Source organism: Rutilus rutilus, assembly GCF_951802725.1.
Source record: "Rutilus rutilus genome assembly, chromosome: 21".
NCBI lineage: Eukaryota > Metazoa > Chordata > Actinopteri > Cypriniformes > Leuciscidae > Rutilus > Rutilus rutilus.
Window position 1 is genome coordinate 18728049 of NC_140226.1, and position 23203 is coordinate 18751251.

At 41.3% G+C, this 23203-nt stretch overlaps 1 protein-coding gene across 10 annotated transcripts in view; it reads left to right on the plus strand.

Moving 5' to 3' along the window:
• birc6 (baculoviral IAP repeat containing 6) overlaps positions 1-23203 on the plus strand; it is a 96066-nt gene that overhangs the window by 12755 nt on the left and 60108 nt on the right. For 2 of the 10 annotated variants that reach the window (XM_084393482.1, XM_084393487.1), the window contains exons 4-43: positions 199-392; positions 912-1023; positions 2302-2384; positions 2544-2766; positions 2852-3021; positions 3119-3177; positions 3297-4790; positions 7338-7487; positions 7792-8017; positions 8287-8447; positions 8553-8684; positions 8783-8914; positions 9177-9343; positions 9650-9783; positions 10264-10425; positions 10509-10640; positions 10790-10887; positions 11538-11685; positions 11827-11960; positions 12074-12220; positions 12442-12629; positions 12726-13028; positions 13249-13348; positions 14204-14418; positions 14548-14756; positions 15472-15818; positions 15927-16146; positions 17426-17562; positions 17644-17781; positions 18319-18449; positions 18595-18726; positions 18891-19106; positions 19556-19739; positions 19858-20058; positions 20482-20615; positions 21197-21356; positions 21438-21554; positions 21946-22103; positions 22234-22360; positions 23009-23119. In XM_084393482.1, the coding sequence (XP_084249608.1) occupies positions 199-392; positions 912-1023; positions 2302-2384; positions 2544-2766; positions 2852-3021; positions 3119-3177; positions 3297-4790; positions 7338-7487; positions 7792-8017; positions 8287-8447; positions 8553-8684; positions 8783-8914; positions 9177-9343; positions 9650-9783; positions 10264-10425; positions 10509-10640; positions 10790-10887; positions 11538-11685; positions 11827-11960; positions 12074-12220; positions 12442-12629; positions 12726-13028; positions 13249-13348; positions 14204-14418; positions 14548-14756; positions 15472-15818; positions 15927-16146; positions 17426-17562; positions 17644-17781; positions 18319-18449; positions 18595-18726; positions 18891-19106; positions 19556-19739; positions 19858-20058; positions 20482-20615; positions 21197-21356; positions 21438-21554; positions 21946-22103; positions 22234-22360; positions 23009-23119 (7786 nt within the window). Of the gene's footprint in view, positions 1-198; positions 393-911; positions 1024-2301; positions 2385-2543; positions 2767-2851; positions 3022-3118; positions 3178-3296; positions 4791-7337; positions 7488-7791; positions 8018-8286; positions 8448-8552; positions 8685-8782; positions 8915-9176; positions 9344-9649; positions 9784-10263; positions 10426-10508; positions 10641-10789; positions 10888-11537; positions 11686-11826; positions 11961-12073; positions 12221-12441; positions 12630-12725; positions 13029-13248; positions 13349-14203; positions 14419-14547; positions 14757-15471; positions 15819-15926; positions 16147-17425; positions 17782-18318; positions 18450-18594; positions 18727-18890; positions 19107-19555; positions 19740-19857; positions 20059-20481; positions 20616-21196; positions 21357-21437; positions 21555-21945; positions 22104-22233; positions 22361-23008; positions 23120-23203 lie in introns of all 10 variants that reach the window. The other 8 variants (XM_084393488.1, XM_084393489.1, XM_084393486.1 and 5 more) reach the window with 6 other exon arrangements.

A 23203-nucleotide genomic window follows, 5' to 3' on the forward strand; every position in this document is an offset into this window, starting at 1 on the left:
AGACTTTTCAGATTAGAAATGTTTAGATGCTTTGGCCTGAAATTAGGCAGCCAAGCTTGAAAAATATTTGCAGGTGTTATAGACTCCTAAAAAAGACGTACACCATCTAGTATTTCCATTTTCCATCTTGCATGCCTATCTGCTGTGAATGCTGTTGAAATTGAATGTCTCTCTCCGTCTTTTTTCTCTTCTCTCCAGTGGGCGACCGTGACCTTCCATCTCCCTCATCACGTGCTGAGAGTGGTAACAAGTGCCATCGTGAACGAGCTCAAAAAGCTGAATCAGAATGTGGCGGCCCTATCGGTCGCCTCTTCGGTCATGGACAGACTCTCCTACCTCTTACCGAGTGGAAGGCCAGAGCTAGGTGTTGGACCCGGACGCTCTGTAGACAGGTAACTGCATGAAACAGGGCCATTTCCATTTTTGTGTGTGTGTGTGTGAGATTATTTGTAATGGCATAACAGCATTCTGAATTGTAAATGTTACCTTAAATAGTGCTTGAGAGGTGTGCTATTACTTTTACAAACAATCAGACTTTCCATTATCACTTGATGGGTGATGGGACTTATGTTGATGGATGGACCAAAGCCACATCTATAAACCTGTAAATCGTTGAGATTTGGTGTCTTTCAGCTGGTTGCAATAAGGAAAAACCTCTAAAAACACCCAGAACACCTGAAGTAACCACACTAAAACACATTGAAAACCACCCAGAACACCCCATATTCATGGTTGCAGGTTTAGCCTGGGCAAGCACATCTCATGTTTTCTAAATAAAGTGTAAAAAGCTACTTTTAACTATATTGAATTTGAGGATGTAGACTCAGTTGTAGGTCTGTTTGAGGTTTGTGTGCTCTTCACCAAAGATCTTGTTTCATTTAATATTGTGTGTGTTTGTGTGATATGTATAGGTCTCTGATGTACAGTGAAGCTAACAGGAGAGAGACGTTCACATCCTGGCCTCATTCTGGCTACAGATGGGCTCAGCCTGATCCAATGGCCCAAGCGGGCTTTTATCACCAGGTTTGTGTCATCACCATGGCAATGATTTTTTAAAATTGACTCCCCTTTAAATTTTGCACTAACTTTCTCTTCTCAGGTCCGCTTTGCTTTTTGCGTGGTATGTTTTGTTTTTGGTTTCTTTTTTCGCTGTTTGAATGATTCCTCATAAGCTGGGCTCATAAGACTACAGGAGTTTCAGGTGGAAACTCTAGGTATTTACACCTGAAAAATGTGGAAATGTGGTAACAACAGGACTGCCTTTATAATGTGTTCTTGTATAATGTCTACAGCAAGTCGCCACAACACAGTATCCATTATGTTTACATCCACTTCCCCATGAGGTGCTAAATCTGGCATGATAATCTTAAAAATATCTTGTAGTGTGTGATGTGCCACAATTTTCAAATCTTGTAGTGTGTGCAGGTTTGAGATTTGAAAGAAGAAATTCTGTGAAGATTCTCCTTATGTGTGTAATGCACTCAGATTTCACTATCGGTTAGATTTAAAATCTCCTGTAGTCTGATCCCGGCTTTAATGGCCGCTGACTGATTGTGAAAGCCGGATTGTATCACTATTTGGAAGTGAAATAATTTTGAGCCCAGACTAGGTCAACAAGAATGAAAGGAAACAAATATGAATTATTCAGACAGTAAAAAAAGAATAAATAAATCCGGGACACCACCGTCAATTAATGTTTGAAAAAGCTATTATGAGATCAAAGATCATTTCACGAATGTTTTGATTTCAGTTTTGTTTTGATATCTGGGAATTCCCGATGCTGCTATGGTACCTGATGTATTGTCTCTACTCGTGTCACCATGCATGCCAAGAAGGGTTGAGCTGCGCTGTAACCAAGGAGACCACACTACTCCTCTCACCCATGTTCCCTGTTGTCATGCCAACCGAACAGAGTGAGGGGAGAACAGTGGCTCTGTGTTGTGGATGAAAGGGTGATGCCACAGCAAAGGGACATTCTGTTAGTTCAAGACATAAAAAACGAAACTGGAAAATGTGATGAATTATGAACTGAAGTTACCTTAAAGAACTGTCCTGAGTTAATAAAGGAGTTGGACAAAAAAAGAGAAAGTAAAAAAAAAAAATCAAAGCACTCATTTGCGTCATGTGACACTCGACTATTGCATTTATAGTGTGCAATGATTTGTCGTCTTTATTCACTGCACAACATCGGTTTATTTACCTGTTGTCTTTTGACTGGTCTATTTTTATCTGTTTAGTGAGGTCTCTGAATGTCTCTTTGCACTGTAGATGGCGCTAACAGCTCGCTATTCTTCCTTCTAGCCTGCATCTACAGGTGATGACCGGGCCATGTGCTTCACCTGCAGTGTGTGTTTGGTGTGCTGGGAACCTACAGATGAGCCCTGGTGAGAAGCATCCCACTAAAATCAGCCCACAATGTTACACTCACTCACACAGCAGAAAAAACACTGCTATGAAAATAAATGCACCTTAACGAAGGCCAAGAGCTGCAATCACTCCAATTGCTATTAACCATTCCATCACTACACTTAATGCTTCTTTAGGTCTGAGCATGAGCGCCATTCTCCGAATTGTCCGTTTGTGAAAGGAGAGCACACCCAAAACGTTCCACTATCCGTCACCTTGGCCACCAGCCCTGCTCAGTGTCCCAGTGCAGATGGTTCGGATAAAATCGTGTGTTATGGGTTCGGTAGCTGCCCTCATTTCCTTGCTACGGCAACCAAAAGGGGGAAGATTTGCATCTGGGATGTTTCAAAGCTTATGAAGGTATGTTGATCATCTCTAAAGTGTGTGTGAAAGATGCAATATGCCTGTATCTCAGTGCACTACAATGTTTTTCTCTCCTGTGCAGGTGCATTTAAAGTTTGAGGTGAACCCATATGACCCAGCCATCCTGAGGCAGCTGATCCTGTCTGGCAGCGAGCAGCAGAGTCTCACGGGCACAGAATCACGCAGACCCACGCTCTCCTGGCTAGAGGAGGCCACTTGCTGCTCTGACTTACCCAAACTAGAGGGGGACAGGTGCTAAATCCACATTTACACACTTTTTGCAAATTATTTTAAAACATCATATCCTATTATTGTGTTTATTGAACATTTCCTGTGTTTTTGTATTTAGCGATGACCAGATAGAGGACTCGGACAGCGAAGAGCATTCCAGATCAGAGTCAGTCACAGGTAAAACATTGATTTTCATGAATTAACAACATTTATTCATCACTTGTTTTTTTTATTTCTACGCCCAGTTTTGTCAATAAGCATCCTACTTATTGTTCTTCCTCTGTATGTTTTTGTAGGCCCACTGGGTCAGAAGGAGACGATGGAGGTGAGTTTGGGAGTCACAGCTCTCAGTGTCCTACAGCAGCCTGAGAAGTTGCAGTGGGAGGTGGTGGCCAGTGTGCTGGAGGACACAGTTAAAGACCTGGAGGAGTTGGGAGCCAACCCGCAGCACTCACTGGGCCCCCCTAAACCTGACAAGGCAAAGGATAGGCTGACTGAGCACCACAACATTCCCTTCCCCTGCCTACTGGCCGGCGGACTGCTAAGCTACCGGTCAGCGGCTAGTTCTCCACTAGGTCCCCCTCCATCTCGTCGCTCCATGGATAGCCCAGTAAGGACTGCTGCCCCTGAGGGGCTTGCAACAGACCAGGGTCCCATGGAAATCGAGTCCTGTAATCCCCCCACAGACCTGGGCTCCCCGAAGCTTCCACCAGCCGCCCCTGTGCATAGGACTATGCCTGTACTTCTCCTGTACAGCATCAAGGAAGCAGACGAGAAGTCTTCAGGGAAGGTGTTCACCCAAATGAACAACCTGATGAGCAAAGGACTTCATGAGGAGGGCTTCACCGTCCCGCAGATTATCGAGATGGAGTTTGACTCACATGAGCAGCTGCTGCTGCAGGACCCTCCCATCACATACATCCAGCAGTTTGCGGATGCGGCGGCTGGGCTCGGACCTCTGGATGGGGAAAAGTGGAGCTCGCTGGCTCCACGACCGGGCTCTCTGGTGCAGTGCTTGCGGTTGCCGAAAGCATTAGAAGAAGAGAACCTGTATGTGGACTCCATCACGCCCTGCAGCGATGGCTTACACTTGTTAGTCGGTCTTCAACCATGCTCCGTAGAGTCCCTTAGTGCTATCAATCAGGTGGAGGTGTTAAACACCCTAAACCGTCTGCACTCGGCCCTCTGTGCCCATCGCAAAGGACAGACATTGGCCAATGGGCATGACACCCACTCGGGCATATCTCCTCCACAGACCCCTCTCATCCTGCCCCCTCATGACCAGCAGCAGGCCCATACTTCCAGGCCTCTGGGGGGCAGTGGTGGTGGCGGATACTTAGCACTCTACAAGTTAAATTACTCCACCCGCATCGTGACCCTGGAGGAGGAACCAGTGAAGGTGCAGCAGATTCGTGACCCACGGGATGCCGTCACGTCTCTCCTCCTCTTGCCGCCAGATGTTCTAGATGGCAGAGAGGACGATTCAGAGGAAACGTCTGAGGAGTCGACACCCTCTGGGCTCAAAAATGGCACGGGGACAGTGGCGTCCGCAGTGACAGCTGGCCCAAGTGCAGGATCAGCCGCTGGGAAGGAGAAGAGAGGAGAGGTGGCCGGACTCGGACACCTGGTGGTGACTACACAGGCTGGTTACATCATGATTCTGGACTTGTCCACCCTAGAGGTGTTGGCAAAAGTGGAGCCACCCAAGAAAGAGGGGACAGAGGAGGTGGACCCCTTCGTCTCTGTTACCTACTGCTCAGGCACCGACCGGCTGTGTGCCTGCACAAAAGGTGAGCAAGTGTGCAGTTAGTGACCTTAGGGATGCACCGATACCACTTTTTTCCAGACCAAGTACTTACATTTGGGTACTTGCCGATACCAAGTACCGATGTGTGTACTTAATAATACCATTACAGTTCTTCTAACAATGTTTTATTTTCATCAGATGTTTTTCACTTTCTGACTGTAACAAACTTAATACAACTTGTATAATCAAATAGCTTGTGTTAAAGGAGATATTTCTCACCCTTCCTCTTGACAGTTTAGCAGAGCATAGTTTGCCGTCTGCTCTACTTTTATCATCATCGCTTATCTTAAAATATCTCCAAATGGCTGACATTACTCCTCCGACTATCTGCTCAACTGACGAGAGGTTAGGCTAATGTCACGTTGCCTTAAAGGGGCCGTTCACATATCGCGAGATATGACCTTGGGAAGTCAAGGATTGAGTGCAGTGTGTTTGTGCAGTGTACTGGTTTTATCTTGTTGTTTTGATTGGCTGAATTAAAGACCTCCTGTGGTGAAAATCAAGTTTTTAATGTTTATATGTTTATGTGATTTAAAAAAAAAAAAAAAGTATGTGCTTTAAGACAAACCATGTACAAATTCATCAGTCAACACCAATGCTGAGTAGCCTAGAAATCTAGACGCACCCTAGCGGCAGCAAAATTTTGCAGCCAGGGTAGTCTAGCAACTCTCCGTTGACTTTCGAGCTGGAAAAACCAAACTCTGGTCAGGCCAATCACATCGTGTATAGAGTCGGTGGGCGGGCTTAACATAATGACGACAGAGTTGTGACGGTTCCGCATGAATTCCCTGCTACTTGAAGAAGAGCTGCTGCTGCTGGCGAACAGCAGTCTTTCGAATCGGCTTTGTCTTTTGGACTTGGAGTTAATCTTTTCTTTGAGAAAAGAACAAAGAACGGCACTTAAGTCATTCTTAAAAAAGGAAAATGTGTTTGAAATTTTGCTGACCAGATATGGCAAAAGTTTAATCTATCAACTAGCTCCGCTGGTGGGAAAACGCTCTGGTTGGTTGTAGCGCTATCCTATTGCGTGCAGAGGGAATTTGAAAGACAGCCGTTATTTATATCGCCCCTCGGATTGAGCCGTGCCAATGGTGAGTTGCCAGACCTAACATCTTGATGTAGGTCTGGCTTGCCAGGCTAAATACTGAGTATTTTGTCTTTAAAACTGCTGTATATTAAAGACAGTCTCAAAAACGTGTTTTGGAAAACCCCTGTTTTTGAAGTCACAAGAATGTAATCAATCCCGTCAACGTGGGCGGGCTTTAGCATATCATTAATATCTCAAGAGTCTCACGAAGATTAATATCTTCTCTTGAGTCTCAAGAGAAGCCAGGTGTAGTGTTTACTACAGTAAAGTTTACTGTGTGGATCAGGTGGTCTGAGCTTGTTGTCAGTGAGTGGAGGCGGGGACCAATTTGCAATTTGCATATTCATGTATGCAAAGGGTGTAGAATTGCATTCAATCTATTTTAAGGCATGAAGAAATTATTTACACAGGAAAAAAATTTTTTACGTAATTTTGGTGATCAAAGATGTGTTTTAAGGGATAAAATTATTGACAACAGGGGGACAACATTGAGTACAATAGTACAGAGTCTGTATCTGTTGCTTTGGTCTATTACACGTGTGAATGAGTTAGTGGGAGAATAGGGGAATTCCACCTCTGCCTTTTTTACTTTCTTTTTTATGCTGTCTGTCACTGTATTTATTAATCATTAGTTTTTATCAAGACAAGCATTACTATTCAACATACTTGCAGTTATAAATTTGTACAAGCCCTTAACCCTTAGTATGAACTGTGTACAATTTGTGCTATGCATATGAAGGATCAAATTGTGTGGTTTGTTGAAGAGGTGTGGCTGTACTTTTTGAAGGTATCTGACTTTTCACCTAATGGGCGATAATACGTGAAAAAATCTCAAACATTGAAGGATGTATGGAACAAAGTCATATTACCCAGAATATCATAGAAACTCTTGACTTGGCTTCTTATGGCGCTTTTCCACTACACAGTACCAGCTCGCCTCGACTCGCCTCACCTTTGTTTGGTTTTCAACTGTGTAAAAGTTGTACCTGTACCTGCTTCTAGGTACTTTTTTTCGAATCACCTCCGGCGAGGTTCTGAGCGAGCTGAGGCGATACTAAAATGTGACGTGAAAACACGGCAGACTGCTGATTGGTCAGAGAATCAGCGTAGTGACACGTAGAAGATTACGTCATGGCAGTTTCCTGCGGCGTCGCTATGACGACCAGGTACTATTGTGGAGGTACTATCTACAATGGAAAACGGAGCGAAAAGCGAGTCTAATCGAGTCGAGTTGAGCTGGTACTCGTTATGGAAAAGCGCCATAAGTGACCAGAACATACTAGCGTTGTCATGGCAAGAGCCATTTGCTCCAGAAAATATAAAATTCTTGTTTTTGTAGTTCAGAGGGATATTTTCATTGCAGTATACATGCTATATGTTTAGTAAATGTAAACCCTTTTATTGAAGTGTCAGCACAATAAGTTTTTATTTTTCTTTCTGAAGGTGGAGAGCTTCATTTCCTTCAAATTGGAGGTGTGTGTGATGATATTGATGACGCCGACATTTTTGTCGACGGCCCCCTGTCTAATAGGGCGGAGCAATTACTGGACGGCGCAAAACCCACATCGAATCCTTCGAGTCCAGGTATCACAGGTGAGAGACACATGCAAGGCATTGAACTAAAGTGTTTCTGTAGGGATCAAACAGATGGTTCAATTTACCCCTTCAGCTACCTCACATTAAAGCCTTGAGAAATCCATTGGTCCTGCTTAATTGAATTTTATCTATTTAAAACTGATGATGCACAGTGTGCTTTCTGGGAATTTTTTCACTGTTCTTTGTTCATTTTGTCATCTGATGTAGAGTCTTTCTGTGTAAATCATAGCAGCAGTAAAATGGTGGTTGGCCTTATACCCATGGGAATGAACAGTACAGTAAGCCATGTGTCTGTTTGCAGGAGTTGACCTCCTGGTGGACCAGCCATTGACCGCAGAGACACTTTCTTCTCTGGTGGAACTAACGCATTTTGAAACGCTGACGCCGCGCTTCTCCGCAACAGTGCCCCCTTGCTGGGTGGAGGTGCAGCAGGAACAGCAGCAAAGGCGGCATCCGCAACACCTTCACCAGCAGCACCACGGCGACGCAGCGCAACACACACGCACCTGGAAACTACAGAGCGACAGGTATACATTCACATACAACATTCACCCCCCCCCCCCCCCCCCCCCCCCAACAAAAGAAGAGTTTTAACCATTTAAAATCAACATTTGAATCAGTGAAAACAATTGACAAATGACATTATATATTTTTTATAATATATTTAAGGACCATAATATCAGAAATCTATGCTAATGTTGATAAATATTTTATGTAAAAATAGCTAAATATTGACTCATCAGTAATGTTTTCCCCCCTTTTCACATGTAATGTGTAATATCTCTCTCTCTCTCAGCTCCAGCTGGGATGAGCATGTGTTTGAGCTGGTCCTGCCCAAAGCCTGCATGGTGGGACATGTGGACTTCAAGTTTTTGCTAAACAGCAGTATTACTAACATCCCACAACTCCAGGTCACATTGCTGAAGAACAAAGCACCAGGCCTGGGCAAAGTTAACGGTGAGTCCCAGGACAGAATATCACTCTTTCAGCAGAAATTGAAAGTGATGATGTTGTTTTTATTCCCCAAGTTAATCTCTTGTTATGTAAAACTTTGTACTGCAGAGACGGCAGTGGACAGGCAGATTGTCTTCCCCTTGTCTCATGTCCTGCATTCAAATGGAGAGAAGAATGGACAGCCACTCCTGCACGACTTCTCAGAGGACATTCAGTTCATGGACATCGAGGAGTCACCAGGTAAATGTGCAGAGGAAAAAAAGCCATCTTGACCACCTGAAAATGTTATGTTCATGTCTGTCAGCATTCTTTAAGAAATACATCTCTCTCTGTCTCAGGCTCCAGGCTGTGTCCATTCCTGCAGGAACACAAAGATGATATCTTGTGTGGGCCGGTATGGCTGTCCAGTGGACTAGATCTGTCCGGACACGCAGGGATGCTAAGCCTTACAAGTCCCAAACTCCTCAAAGGTTCGCCTGAGCATCACAAGCCATTTATAGCAACCACTTCCACCTATCCAGCAGTGTGCCAGTAGACTTACAGTAAAACAACAGTGCAGAGCTGCATGCAGTATTTTACTGGCATGAATATGCAACATAAAAAAAAGTGTTTATATGCTCATTAAAACAGATGTCACAGTCTTGGTCACCAATGTAAATATCTCTTGTTGTACTTCAAACAAATGAAATCTTCCTGTAAATGTGTCCTTCTCTTTTTCATTCCACTTTCTAGGCATGGCAGGGGGAAAATATCGTTCATTCCTAGTGCACATTAAGGCAGTGAGTGATAAGGGTCTGGATGAGAGTTTGAGGCCTGTTGTGCGGATGCCCTCAGCCAAACCCCAAAGTAGTAAAGCTCACTCACTCTCGTCCCTGCTGCAGAGGGCTCAAGCCACCAAGGTACAGCAGAAAAACACTTGAATTGTAATTGACTTTTGCGCAATCTTAAGCTGAATTGTGTAAGCCTTTAATCATTCATGCTGTTTTAAAACACTATTTCCTGAAAACAATGACGTCATATATTTGTGTGCTAGTTGATGGGTTGTCTGACTGCTTTATAGACCCCTAGTGGCTGTGTAGCTACATTACTTCATTAAAGAAATGGCACTTTACTTGATCTGCTCTTTTGTAATGGAGTAAGAGTTAAAAGCCATATGGTGACCACCACTACAGTACTCATTTTAATAACATCTCTCTCCTTTTCAGGAAAAAGCCTCTACGTCCAAAGCAGATCCTCAATCTGCCCCTAAAAAGCCTGATAACTTGCGTGGCTGTGACTTGCTCCAGGAAGTGTCTGTCACAATCAGGAGATTTAAGAAAACGTCTGTACCCAAAGAACGGTAAGAGATACTGTACAAGTATACATTATATACTCCACCGTTCAAAAGTTTGGGGTTGGTAAAATTTTTAATGCTTTTTTGGAAAGAAGCCTTTTACACTGCATTCATTTGATCCAACTACAGTAAAAACAGTAATGTTGTGAAATATTATTAAAATTTAAAACTATTATTTTTATTTGAATATATTTTAAAATGTAATTTATTCCTGATGCACAGCTGAATTTTCAGAAGCAATTAATCCAGTCTTCAGTGTCGCATTATCCTAATATGCTGATTTGGTGCTCAATAAACGTTTATTTTATTATCAATGTTGAAAACAGTTGTGCTGCTTAATATTTTTGTGGAGACATCTATTCTTTGATGAATAGAAAATTCAAAAGAACAGCATTTATCATTATAAATATGAATATTTATAAATTATTAACACAGCAACCAGACCATAGTCTAACTGTGTTGTCTATGTCTGCTTATATTTCCTAGAGTGCAACGCTGTGCAATGCTTCAGTTTCCTGAGCTCCATGAAAAGCTGCTAAGAGGTTTGTGTAAGCATGCAGAAGACGGTCAGAGCTCAGAACACTGTCAGAGTCTCATCTTGGACATCCTCTGCTGGCTGGCAGGGGTCTACTCCAACGGACCCTGCAGGTGAGAGACCACCTTGAGCCTGTATTATTAAACTCTGTTTTATCTTGTGTGTCTTTTTAATGAATTTTATAATATTCCTTTAGTTTGAGAGAGGGGAAAGAGGGGCTTCTGACCAAAACCAGGAGACGGCTGACAGATATAATCAGGGCGTGCTTCTTCGAGGCCGGCCGCAGTATAGCTCATAAATGCTCTCGCTTTCTTGCACTTTGTATTAGGTAAGTTTGCAACCTTTCTGTATTTTTCTGATCTTCAGTCTTATCATATAGTCTTGTTGCAGAACTAATGATCTACTGTCCAATATACATTTGTAGATGCAATGATTTTATGTTCATTAAACTTAATGGTTGAGTGTCTGATGTTTCAGTACCGGTAAAGGAGACCCCGGTCAGCAGGGTTTTGGCCAGGCTCTATTTAAAGCTCTTCTGGATAATATGCCTTATCTGCCTGCTGCTGCTACAGGAGGTAATTTTTTAAAAGTAGTAAATGTATAGTGCCTTTTGTAGTGATAAGACCATTTTGTTTAAAAAATGTAAACTTTAATTTATTAGTCTACAGCAGTGTTTCCAACCCTGTTCCTGGAGGCACACCGACACTACACATTTTCCAACTGTTCCTAATCAATCACAACTGAATCAACTCATCAGCTCATTTGCAGAGACTCCAAGACCAGAAATATATGGGGCCGATAAGGGAGACTGTTGCTGCCAAAATGCGCACTGTTGGTGTGCCTCCAGGAGCAGGGTTGGGAAACACTGCTGTGGACTAATAAATTATTAGTCTAATAAATAAATAGACTAATAAATTATTAGTCTAATAAATAAATACCGTTTAAAAGATTGGGATCAGTAACATTTCCTATTATTATCATCGTTAAAAACAGTTGTCCTGCTTAATTTTTGTGGAAACTGATGCATTTTTCCCCCAGTGTTGTTTGATGAATGGAAAGTTAAAAAAAACAGCATTTATTTGATCAATTTAATGCATCATTGCTGAATTAAACTATTAATTTCTTTAATAAACATAAATAAAATAAAAATACTGACCCTAAACAGTATACTTAAGTAATTTATCTTGTTAAAACGCTTATATTGCTGTCTGCCTTTGTCTCTCAGGGTCTGTCTTCTGGTACTTTGTCCTGTTAAATTATGTGAAAGATGAGGACCTGGCCGGCTGCAGTACCGCTTGCGCCTCTCTGCTCACTGCTGTCTCTCGGCAGCTGCAGGACCGATTGACTCCACTTGAGGCGTTGTTGCAGACCAGGTCAGCTGATCTGCTGCATTCTGAACCATACACAAACTGACTTTTGTTTAATGTACTTGAACAAAAAAGCTTTTTATGAGCATGTTAGATGTGATCATTTTAAGGAAATTAAATGGTTTTGTCATGGTTTTTTCTATTCAGATATGGTCTATACGGGTCTCCATTTGACCCAGTACTGTTTGACCTGGAGGTGAGCGGGTCTTCTTGTAAGAATGCCTTCAGCAGCAGCATCGGGGTCCAGTCGGACGAGATCGATCTGTCCGATATTCTCTCAGGTGTGGCAATGCATTCTCCTTCTTTGACACACTTACATTCATCAATAAATATTAAAACAAAAAAGACAAACGTTTAAGGGTTTTTTTCTTCTTTTTTTCTCATCTAATGTCAGGTAATGGGAAGGTAAACAGCAGCGGGGTGGCAGAGGGCAGTTTCACTGCTCTGACCGGCCTGCTGGAGGTCGAACCCCTGCACTTTACTTGCGTCTCCACCAGTGATGGCACCAGGGTGGAGAGGGATGATGCAAGTATGTTCACTGGTACATATCCCACTTTTCTTTTCCTCTCTATCACATCTTGTTTCTTTCACAACCAACCGTGTCATCGTGGACCTCATCTTTAAGGTGCGGTCACATTAGCTGGCAAAAAAAGGTCCATTGTCAATAGTGTAGCATGACGCACAGCTTCTTTCAAGAAACTGAATTTGCATAACCAACTTGAACCTGTTGCGAAATCTGTTTCCCTATACGTTCTTTTGTAGTGAGCACCTTTGGTGTGACGCCCACAGTGACAGGGCTATCTGCTGGGACCGTTGGCGAGGCGTCCACAGCCCTGAGCTCAGCTGCACAGGTGGCCCTGCAGTCACTGTCTCATGCCATGGTGTCTGCTGAACAGCAGCTTCAAGTTCTTCAGGAGAAGCAGCAACAGCTTCTAAAACTCCAACAGCAGGTCATATATGGAGACACTCTTCATTCATTTCAATCTTGATGCCTTGATTGATTCAGTACTTTGTGACTTTATGTAATTGATTGTCTTATGAAATAGAAGGCTAAGCTGGAGGCCAAACTTCACCAGACCACCTCAGCAGCAGCCACCGCAGCATCAGGCGTTGTCAACTCAGTGCCATCCAACCCGTCCGCCCCAGGCTTCTTCATCCACCCTTCTGACGTCATCCCACCCACCCCTAAAACGACCCCGCTGTTCATGACACCTCCTCTCACCCCACCAAATGAGGCAGTGTCTGCGGCCATTAGCGTGGAACTAGCTCAACTCTTCCCGGGATCTGTCATTGATCCTCCACCTGTGAACCTTTCAGCACAGAATAAAAATGCACAGAAAGCCAAAGCAGTAAGTTCTGAAAAACTCCTCTTCCTTATATATTCATATTGTTTAAATGTTATCATTTAGTAATGTTCAGTTCTACTTGTGCACATTATCAGATAGCAATAGTGTAAATTATGCATATGCTATTTCCCTGTAAGGGGCCATGTGTTTGTTAACTTTAATGTCTGTAGTTGAACATGTGGAATGTGTTCAGCTAATGTATATGTGTGTGTTGTCATTGCAGAACCACATAGGAAGTGGCCTGGCATTGGCAATCTCACAGGCCTCTCATTTTCTACAGCCTCCACCACACCAGTCCATAATTATTGAGCGAATGCATTCAGGTACTTTGCATACAGTCCCAGAGGAAGACTTAAAATTATTTAATTATATAAAAAATTTGCTTAATTAAAATGCTAAAAACACAAAAAATCTAAATGTACACTGAGATCATATCTTTTTTCCTTCCTGTTCATAACTATTGGTTTTATTGAAGAACATCAGAAGCTTTGAACATCTCAACACTCCCAGTTTCTTTTAACAAAAAAGTTGTTACAGCAGAAATACCAGAGGAAATATCTTAGCCATTATGGGAGGAAGGGGGGCTTTAGATAATGTGTTGGACAGTGGCCTCCAAAATGTCTGCAACAATTCAAACCGCAGCAGAGACCTGTCAATGTTCCATCTCAAAAGAAGAAAAACAAAAATATGTGAACGAAATGCAAGTTTTGGGTACTTGTGATCCATATTCTGTACAGTACCTGCTGCAGTGTTTCAATCACTAAAAATAGCAGGGCATTCTAAAATGCTTAATGTGAAAAACAATTAATAAAGTGCTGTAATGTACTAAAATGGGATATTAAATGATCAAATTCAGTATACACCTTAATTATGATGCATAAAATCAGAACACTTTTTACTCAATTTAGAACAATTTCTACCCCATAAAATATTTTAGAGCCTGGCATAAATGCTTGTTGTTTTAATGCAAGTTGTCTTATCTTAAAACTTTTGAAGTCATACTGAGGCCCCCTTTAGAATTTTACTGAGGCCTCCTAGTGAGCCTCAGCCTTCTGGTTGATAATCACTGCTCTAGAACACTCTCTTTAGTCCTCATTCTTTTGCTTTTGCTATATGCTTTGGTGCACCAACATCTTTTGATCATGTGATCTGAATTAAAAAATGTCCCTTCTCTGTAGGTGCAAGACGGTTTGTGACTCTAGATTTTGGCCGGCCTGTGTTGCTGACGGATGCGCTGATCCCCACATGCGCTGACTTGGCCTCCCTTTCCATCGATATTTGGACTCTTGGGGAGGAGGTGGATGGGAGGCGACTCGTGGTCGCCACAGATATCAGCACACACTCTCTAATTCTACATGACTTGTTGCCCCCTCCCGTCTGCAGATTCATGAAGGTTTATACAAGTTTATGATAATCAAATGTGTACAGGTCAAATAGTAGTCTGCTTTGTATAAGCTGTAGCACAGAGAAAATAATTTTTAAAAGACAAATCACTGATATTCACTCTATGCCCTTCCCCCAGATCACTGTGATTGGTCGATACGGCAGCACTAATGCCCGGGCTAAAATCCCTCTGGGCTTCTATTATGGACACACCTACATCCTGCCATGGGAAAGTGAACTTAAGCTGATGCATGATCCTCTGAGAGGGGATAGTGAAGCTGCCTGTCAGCCAGATCTGGATCAACATTTGTCAATGATGGTGGCCCTACAGGAAGACATTCAGTGCAGGTTGGTGAGGCTGCAAAGCACAATTAACTATAAGCTGCCATTGGCATTGACTGAAGTACGCTACCATTTAAAAGTTTGGGCTCAGTAAGAAGTTTTTTGTTTTGTTTTGAAAGAAACAATACTTTTATTCTGCATGGACACATTAAATTGACAAAGACATTTGTAATGTTACAAAAGATTTTTATTTCTTTTCTTTAAAGAAAATACTTTCTATTCATTAAATAATCCTGAAAAAATATATCACGGTTCACCAAATACAGTTTTAACACTGAAAATATTTAGAAATGTTTCTTGAGTGCCACAGCATATTATAATTGTTTCTGAAGGATCATGTGACACTGAAGACTAGACAGTGCTGAAAATTCAGCTTTGCCAACACAGGAATAAGCTACATTTTTTTAATATTTTAGTATAGAAAAAAGTTTTAATTATTTTAATTTGTAATAATATTTCACAATATTACAGTTTTGACTGTATATTGATCAAATGCAGCCTTGGTGAGCAGAAGTGGCTTTTTCAAAAAAACATTAAAACATCTTTCCAACCCCAAACTTTTGAATGGTAGTGTATTTATAATTACACTTAAGTGCTAATAATTAAAAGCTTTTGTCAAATAATGAACATTTGCAGTTTTAAGGGCCTGAGTGCACTTTATATTTCACAAATGGTATAGGCGGAATTTATGCTGTATTAAATATGCTAATCTCTCGTGTAGGTATAATCTGGCCTGTCATCGACTTGAGACGCTTCTTCAGAACATCGACCTGCCGCCTCTTAACAGCGCTAATAACGCACAGTACTTCCTGCGCAAGCCCGATAAAGCTGTTGAGGAGGATTCCCGTGTTTTCTCTGCCTACCAAGACTGCATTCAGCTCCAGCTCCAGCTCAATCTGGCCCACCATGCTGTCCAGAGGTTGCGTGTGTCTCTGGGAGCCACCAGGAAACACCTACCCGAGAACTACGACCCCAGAGAGCTGGTCCAGAACTCTTCTACCGAGCAGCTTCGAACCATCATCAGATACCTACTGGACACACTGCTCAGCCTGCTGCACTGCTGTAATGGTGAGGGAGGCAGCCTGTGTCAATACCACCTCACTGTTTTAAAATGACATGAAATCTAAATTGACCTTACTTTGTCAAATTGAACGCTTTTCCCTCTTTCTTGCTCAGGTCACTCAGTGCCCACAGTGTTGCAAAACACATTTCACGCCCAGGCATGTGAGGAGCTCTTTAAGCAGCTGTGTATCAGTGGGACCCCTAAGATCCGTCTGCACGCGGGTCTGCTGTTGGTGCAGCTGTGTGGAGGAGAGAGGTGGTGGGGCCAGTTCCTGTCCAATGTCCTGCAGGAGCTTTACAACTCAGAACAGCTGCTCATCTTCCCCCAGGACAGGTAACACAAAAAACACGCTCTTTCAGATGTTGTATAAAGGCTGGTACACACCAAACTGACTGTCGGGCCAGTTTTGAGTGTTTGAGTTATGCACCGTTGGCTCTAGGGCAGGGCGGTATGACGAATATATTTAGTGACGACATATAAAGTGTCTATTTTTAGAGATTTCATAGATCGTTTAAATTGTGGTATGTAAATATATCCATGTTGCACAGTACTACTTAAAGTTATTGACACTTTAGAGTGATAAAGAAACATGCAGGTATGAGAAAATAAAGGGCAGGATGTGCTTGATGGTAAAAATAGTGAAGAGCAACTAGCCATTAAAGAAGATCTCTGTTCTATCATTGTTCTATTGTGTTTGTTCTATTGTTTGCAGTTTGCTGTTTCAACCCTCTACGATACGAGTAAATAACTCACATATGCCAATACATTTTACGTGAGATAACTAAATAATCTTTAATTAGCCAATTGCTAGTATATTATACAATTACAGTCACCTGTAATTGAGTTAGAGACAAAAAGTTTAGCGCAGATATAATTTCACAAAAAAATGTCAAAATGTTCATCTTGGCGATCCTAGTAAACATAGTCGGTTATGTCTTAAGTGAATGTAAACAGTCGAGAAAGAAAACGCATGTGTAGAGTATCAGTTTATTGGATCTGTGCATTGTGTTTTAAAGTGACAACAGTCTAAAATTCCTGTTGCTGTCTGTTTTTAATGTTAATCAAACAGACTCACTGGGAAATAAGTCACTCAATGCTCTTGCATGAATAACTTTTGTAACTTTAATAAGAATTAGTCTATATTTAATTTATACAGTGAAGACTTGCAGTTATTTTACATTTGATTAATTTATTCAATTTCTGTACTGTTAGATCTACCTGTAAAACCTGAAAAGCACTGTTTATTTGTGCTATTGCTTTGTTCTTATTTTATTACAGACTGTTCATTTGACTTTAATAGTGTTTGAAATTGATATTTGATGTTATATTTATGTAAAAAAAATATATATAATTTGCATTGTTCTTGCATTCCATGTAAAAAATCTGGCAAGTAAAATAAACGTACTAGCCAATGGCGACTCAAGCTTCAATGTACGTAGAGGACTGCTACTTTTTTCTTTATTTTTAATAAGATAATAAAAAACAATAAAAACATCTATATTGTGATCTAATGTGGTAAAATAAGATTCTGGTCATATCGGCCACCTTTAATCGGAACTATTCCTTAATAAACTCAGACCTCTTATGTTAATCCATCTTTTCCTTCCCTCAGGGTATTTATGCTGCTGTCCTGTATTGGCCAAAGATCTTTGAGTAACAGTGGGGTTTTGGAGGGTTTGTTGAACCTTCTGGACACACTGCTATCTCCTCTGCAGCAGACTACTGCAGCACAGTCCCGCAGGACAGAAGGTGCGTGTTTGAGCGTGAGATTTTTATGTAATATGCGCCTGTGTGTTTATGGTAATGTTACAGTTTTGTGTGTGTTTATAGGTGTGTTGGATATCCCCATGATCAGCTGGGTGGTCATGCTGGTCTCTCGACTGCTTGACTATGTGGCCAGTGTGGAAGATGAAGCCACTGCAGCTAAGAAACCTCTGGGGGCAAAAGACAGAGAAAGATCCTTTTCAGGTGAGACTCTTAGGCCTGGGCAAGCGTAAGAACTGAAAATTCAGTGCGTTTTTGTAAACTACTGTTCACCAGTTTGAGGTCAGCCAGATGTTTTTGAAAGAAGTCTCAGAAATCAGAAAATGTATTTTCATTTGTTTTTGAAAGAAGTCTTTTATGCACACCAAGCCGCATTTATTTGATTAAGAATAAAGTTAAAACGTAATATTATGCAATATTGTTACAATTTGAAACACCTTTCTATTTTAACATATTTTAAAATGTTATAAAGCTGAATTTTAAGCATCATTAAGAAATCATTATAATATTCTGATTTGCTGCTCAAGAAACATTTCTTATTATCAATGTTGAAAACAGTTGTTGTTGTGGTGGTTTTTAATTAATAGAAAGCATTTTAAATAGGAATATTACATTATGAATGTCTCTGCAATGGATCAATGGGTCACTGATCCCAAACTTTTGAAATGTAGAGTACATACTGCATACAGATGTTTCTTCATTGGTAATGTGTCTTTGTTTTCCTCTTTCCAATCTCACCAGGGAACCAGTGGAGTTTCATAAATAACAGTCTGCAGTCTCAGAACCCTAGCAGATCCGCCAAAGGCAGCAACAGCAGTTTAGATCGTCTATATTCACGCAAGATCCGCAAACAGCTTGTCCACCACAAACAGGTACATGTGTCTCGCACAAACTTCCTGTGCCATTTATAGGCTACTTTCATACCATAACATGGCAGATGATTATAAAATCTGCACTTGAAGTCTTTTCCTTTTATAGGTATAGTGAGGATGTTAATCAATTCTCCTTTCATTGCAGCAGTTGAATTTATTGAAAGCCAAACAGAAAGCTTTAGTGGAGCAAATCGAGAAAGAGAAAATTCAGAGCAACAAAGGTTCCTCCTACAAGCTGCTGGTGGAACAGGCCAAACTCAAACAAGCCACGTCCAAGGTGAGAATAGATACTTTTGAAAACTAATTTTGTCAAATGTCTCTAAGGGGTGGTTGTTGGACAAATTAGGAGTAGCAACAGAATTCAAAGTACACATTAGCAGTGATAAACATAGCCTTCGAACAGATTGTAAAGTGAACCATGTGGTTCTGTTTCTTTGGCAGCACTTTAAAGATCTGATCCGTTTGAGGCGGACCGCTGAATGGCCACGCTCCACCTTGGACTCCGAGGCGTCAGTGGCAAAAGAGACCCCTGAGGTGGAGCTCCTGCCCTTTACATTATCTCATGAGCGCTGCATCTGCGTCGTCCAGAAGCTCGCTCTTTTCCTCCTCTCCATGGACTTCACCTGTCACGCAGACCTGCTCCTGTTTGTCTGCAAGGTGCAACTTGTTTTAATCCTTACCTTTCTTAATTCAGTTCTCAATTAGCTAATATCCCTGGGGTTTCATAACTTGGACATACATAAAATGTAAGTTTGGTTTGTGCTGTTGAATTTAGATACAGATCTCAAACTTTTGAATGGTAGTGTATTTTGAATGAAGTCTCATATGTTCAACAATGCTGTATTTATTTGATTAAAAAAGATCCAGTAAATCCAGTAATATTGTGAAACATTGATACATTTTAAAAAGTAATGATCAATTACTACAATGATCCTTCTGAAATCAGGTGATGCTAAACAGCATTAATTTGAAATAGAACTCTTTTGTAACATTATAAATGTCTTTACTGCAAGACATGTCCTTGTTGAATAAAATAATTAAACTTTTGAACAGTAGTGTATATTTTGTATACCATGCCTATGTTCTAAATCTCATCCACTGCTTAGGTATTGGCCAGAATAGCAAATGCAACACGACCCACAATCCACCTGTGTGAGGTGGTTACAGAGCAGCAGCTGGAGAGGTTACTACTGTTACTGGTGGGGACGGACTTTAATCGTGGGGACATCTCATGGGGCGGAGCCTGGGCCCAGTACTCTCTCACCTGCATGCTGCAGGACATCCTTGCAGGTTTGTGTTTTAGGTTTTAAAAGATGGTCTCAGCTGCAGAGTTCGAAGTGACCCACGGACAGTCATACGCGTTTTATATGTCACCGTTTTATATTTAGATGTTGTAATCTGTTTTCAGGAGAGCTGTTGTCTCCGGTGTGTGGGGATGGGATGGAGGGGGCGGGGGCTGATGAGGCCGGGGCCGCCTCTTCCTCTGTGGTGGTGGATTCCGATGACTCTCTCCCCCAGCCGACCCCCATCCCACTCGTTGAGACCATCGATGAGCCTCTGGGACCAGATATCATCGCAGGTACACCCGGGACATCCTCTGTGTTCCAAAGTGCGTTGGTAACCCCGCCCGAATAGCACGTCACCTCACACGGACCCTCACCTTTCTTTTATTTCTGATGTTTATTTGTTCTTTTTTCTCTCTTGAATGAGCTGCATGTGTGTTTTTTGTGTTTGCTTTTGTATATAATATGTAATAGTGGTACAATGCAGTGGACAGGGGGTTCGAACAGTGCAGATGATTTTGACTTGGTCTATAGTCATTTAAAACCTACAGTTGTTAGTCATTTTATCATTTATTATGGGTAAGATTTTATGTCAACATCAACATTAATTTAAAATGGGTCAACGATCCACTGTTCGGACGCCCTGTCGGTCTAAGAGGAGTGTGACAGCCTGACAGTGGGCTGTCTGTATAGTTGCTTCTCTTGGTGCGCTGCTCTTGCAATATTAAACGTCTTTTCGTTGCCCAAAGGTGCTCCTCCACTATCATCTTTGGAAAAAGATAAAGACATTGACTTTGACTTGCTACAAGACTTGATGGATGTTGATATTGATCCTTTAGATATTGATTTGGAAAAAGATCCACTCGCCGCCAAGGTTTTTAAGGTATGGACCTTTCTCTTTCTCTCTCTGTTCTGTAGGCATTAGGGGTGTAATTGTTAAAATTTCTCACGGTTCTGTCCTCACTGTTTTAGTTTGGCTTTGCAATTACTTTGTACATTGCTAGCCCAATACCCATATATATTTGATGTCCATCAGATTGCTGATATTTTCTTTTCAGAGTTGCCCAAAATGTCTGTAAAATACAGCACACAGTAAAATTACTGATATTTATATTGAGAAATGTCTGAAAGTACGGCGATTCAGTGACGTGTAAAATTCTTTAATTCTATAATTATTGAAAATAGCCACATTACAATTCACACACTTATTCTTGTCATTAGATGCTATAAATGTTCATACTGAACCGTGGGAAGTGAACTGTACGTTTCACCCCTATACTGCATGTATTATGTAATTGGAGATCAGTAGTTGATGTTTGGTTGTAATATTTAGAGCTGATTTACACAAACTCAATGTATTAACCCCTTTCCAGTAGAGTATCTTTAATTTTTTTTCTCAGAGATGAGTGTCTGAGATTTTTTTTGTTGTTGTTTTTTCTTTTTCTTTCATGTTCTCTCTTGCAGCCGATCAGCAGTACCTGGTACGATTACTGGGGTGCTGACTACGGCTCATACAGTTATAACCCCTACACGGGGGGTGTGGGCATTCCCGTGTCCAAACCTCCTGTGGCCGCCACGGCAGAGAAGCCTGGATCTCAGAACCTCTCAGTGTCTGTGTCTCAAGGTGAGAGGTGTCAAAAATACATTAATGACATAAAACATATAATAAATCTGAGTGCTACAAAACCTTTATTTTTTGTTCCAGCACTGGATGCTCGACTGGAGGTGGGATTAGAACAGCAGGCAGAACTTATGCTGAAAATGATGTCAACATTGGAGGCAGATGCAATATTGCAGGCGCTGACATCCACATCTCCTTCTGGTACAAATACAAAAGGAAACACCAACAGACATTTGTGTCCATTGTGTTCAGGGTCCTACAGTCATGTAAAATCTGGCGATATCATGGAATATTTATTTTATTTTTTGTAGTTATGTCTAGTCCTGGAAAAGTTGTAAATTTATTACATTAATAAAATCTTAGTCTATAGTGAGTATAATTTTTCAAAAGTCAGTTCTAAAACATTTCTTCAGGCAGAAATTGATAATTGTAACCTTTACATAATGATTTCTGATAATTCCAAATCAATTTTAAAGTACATTTCCAAAAGTGTGGGGAACCCTTTTGTTTTTGCTTGTTTTTTTATAAAATTATTTGACTTAATTTAACTAGCATCACCTCTTCATAATCTTTTTTTCCTCTCTTTTTTTAGTGGCCCAGTCTGCAAACGGGACAGATGACTCTCTTCTGCGTGGGGGGTTCCACAGCTCTCCCTCTGCCAGCAGTCTGATGGCACAACCTTCTTCCATCCCCATGTTGAGCACCTGCTTCAACAAGCTCTTCTCTTTACTCCAAGTGCATCATGTTCAGGTACGGGCACAGTCTGTTTTTGTTGCTTGAATTTACCACTGCTCTTTCCCTATTTCCCTAAAATCTAACTTACAGAATCACACCATCTTACTCAAAGACCATATTTATCTCTCTCTCTCTCTCTCTCTAGTTGGAGTCTTTACTGCAGCTGTGGTTGACTTTGAGTTTGAGTTCCTGCTCCGGAGGATCGGAGGAGAGCGGCTCAGACATCTTCCTCTTCAACTCCAGCAGAGTGCCCACAATCCCTCTTAACCAAGGTGTGATATTCACCGACTGATTGAACGCTTTGATCTGAAGATATTCTCATATTTTTTGAGTAGCTTGGATAATTGTTGATTGAAATAAACTGTTGGTTTTATGGGGTATTACTACTAAGGATACAAATTAAAACCCTACCTGTTGTAAGTTTCTAAAACTTTAAAAAGCTTCAATATCACTAGTTACATTTTTATACTCTCAAATAATCCATTAATAAACATGTAAACACCTCAATTGATCCGATTGAGCTCAATCTGAATGAAATTGATTGGATTGAAGGAGGTGGTGTAGACCTGAAAAAATTTGATTTGCAGGAAAAAAATGTGCATGGAAACGCCTGAACTTTACAAATTTTACAAAAAGGAGACTGAATATTTGCGAAAATATCTCTAAAACATATTGCAGCCTTCTTTTATATATGTCATCAAGGGGAAAAAACGTCAGGTGGCGTATCATGGTGGCTTTCTCCGGTTCTGAACTAAAAATGTTTAGAAATTATGAACAAGAAAGAGAAAGAAAATAATCGAGAGCAATGCTAATGAGCTAAAGAAACACAGAAGTGAGTTAGATCACTCACCGTTCCTTATGTAGTTCAATAAGTAGATTTTGTAATGACTATAATTGACTGTAACTCTTGTCTCTCTCAGCCTCCATCAGCAGTTTCCTGTCAGTGCTGGCCTGGTACCCCAACACTTCTCTGAGAACATGGTGTCTTGTCCTGCACAGTCTCACCCTCATGACCAATATGCCTACTAGTGGTGAGTATCTGATTGGCTGAGCCTGTCTTTGTACCTCCTGATGTGTTTCTGGACACACTCAAATGTGTGGGTGTTCCCAGGGGA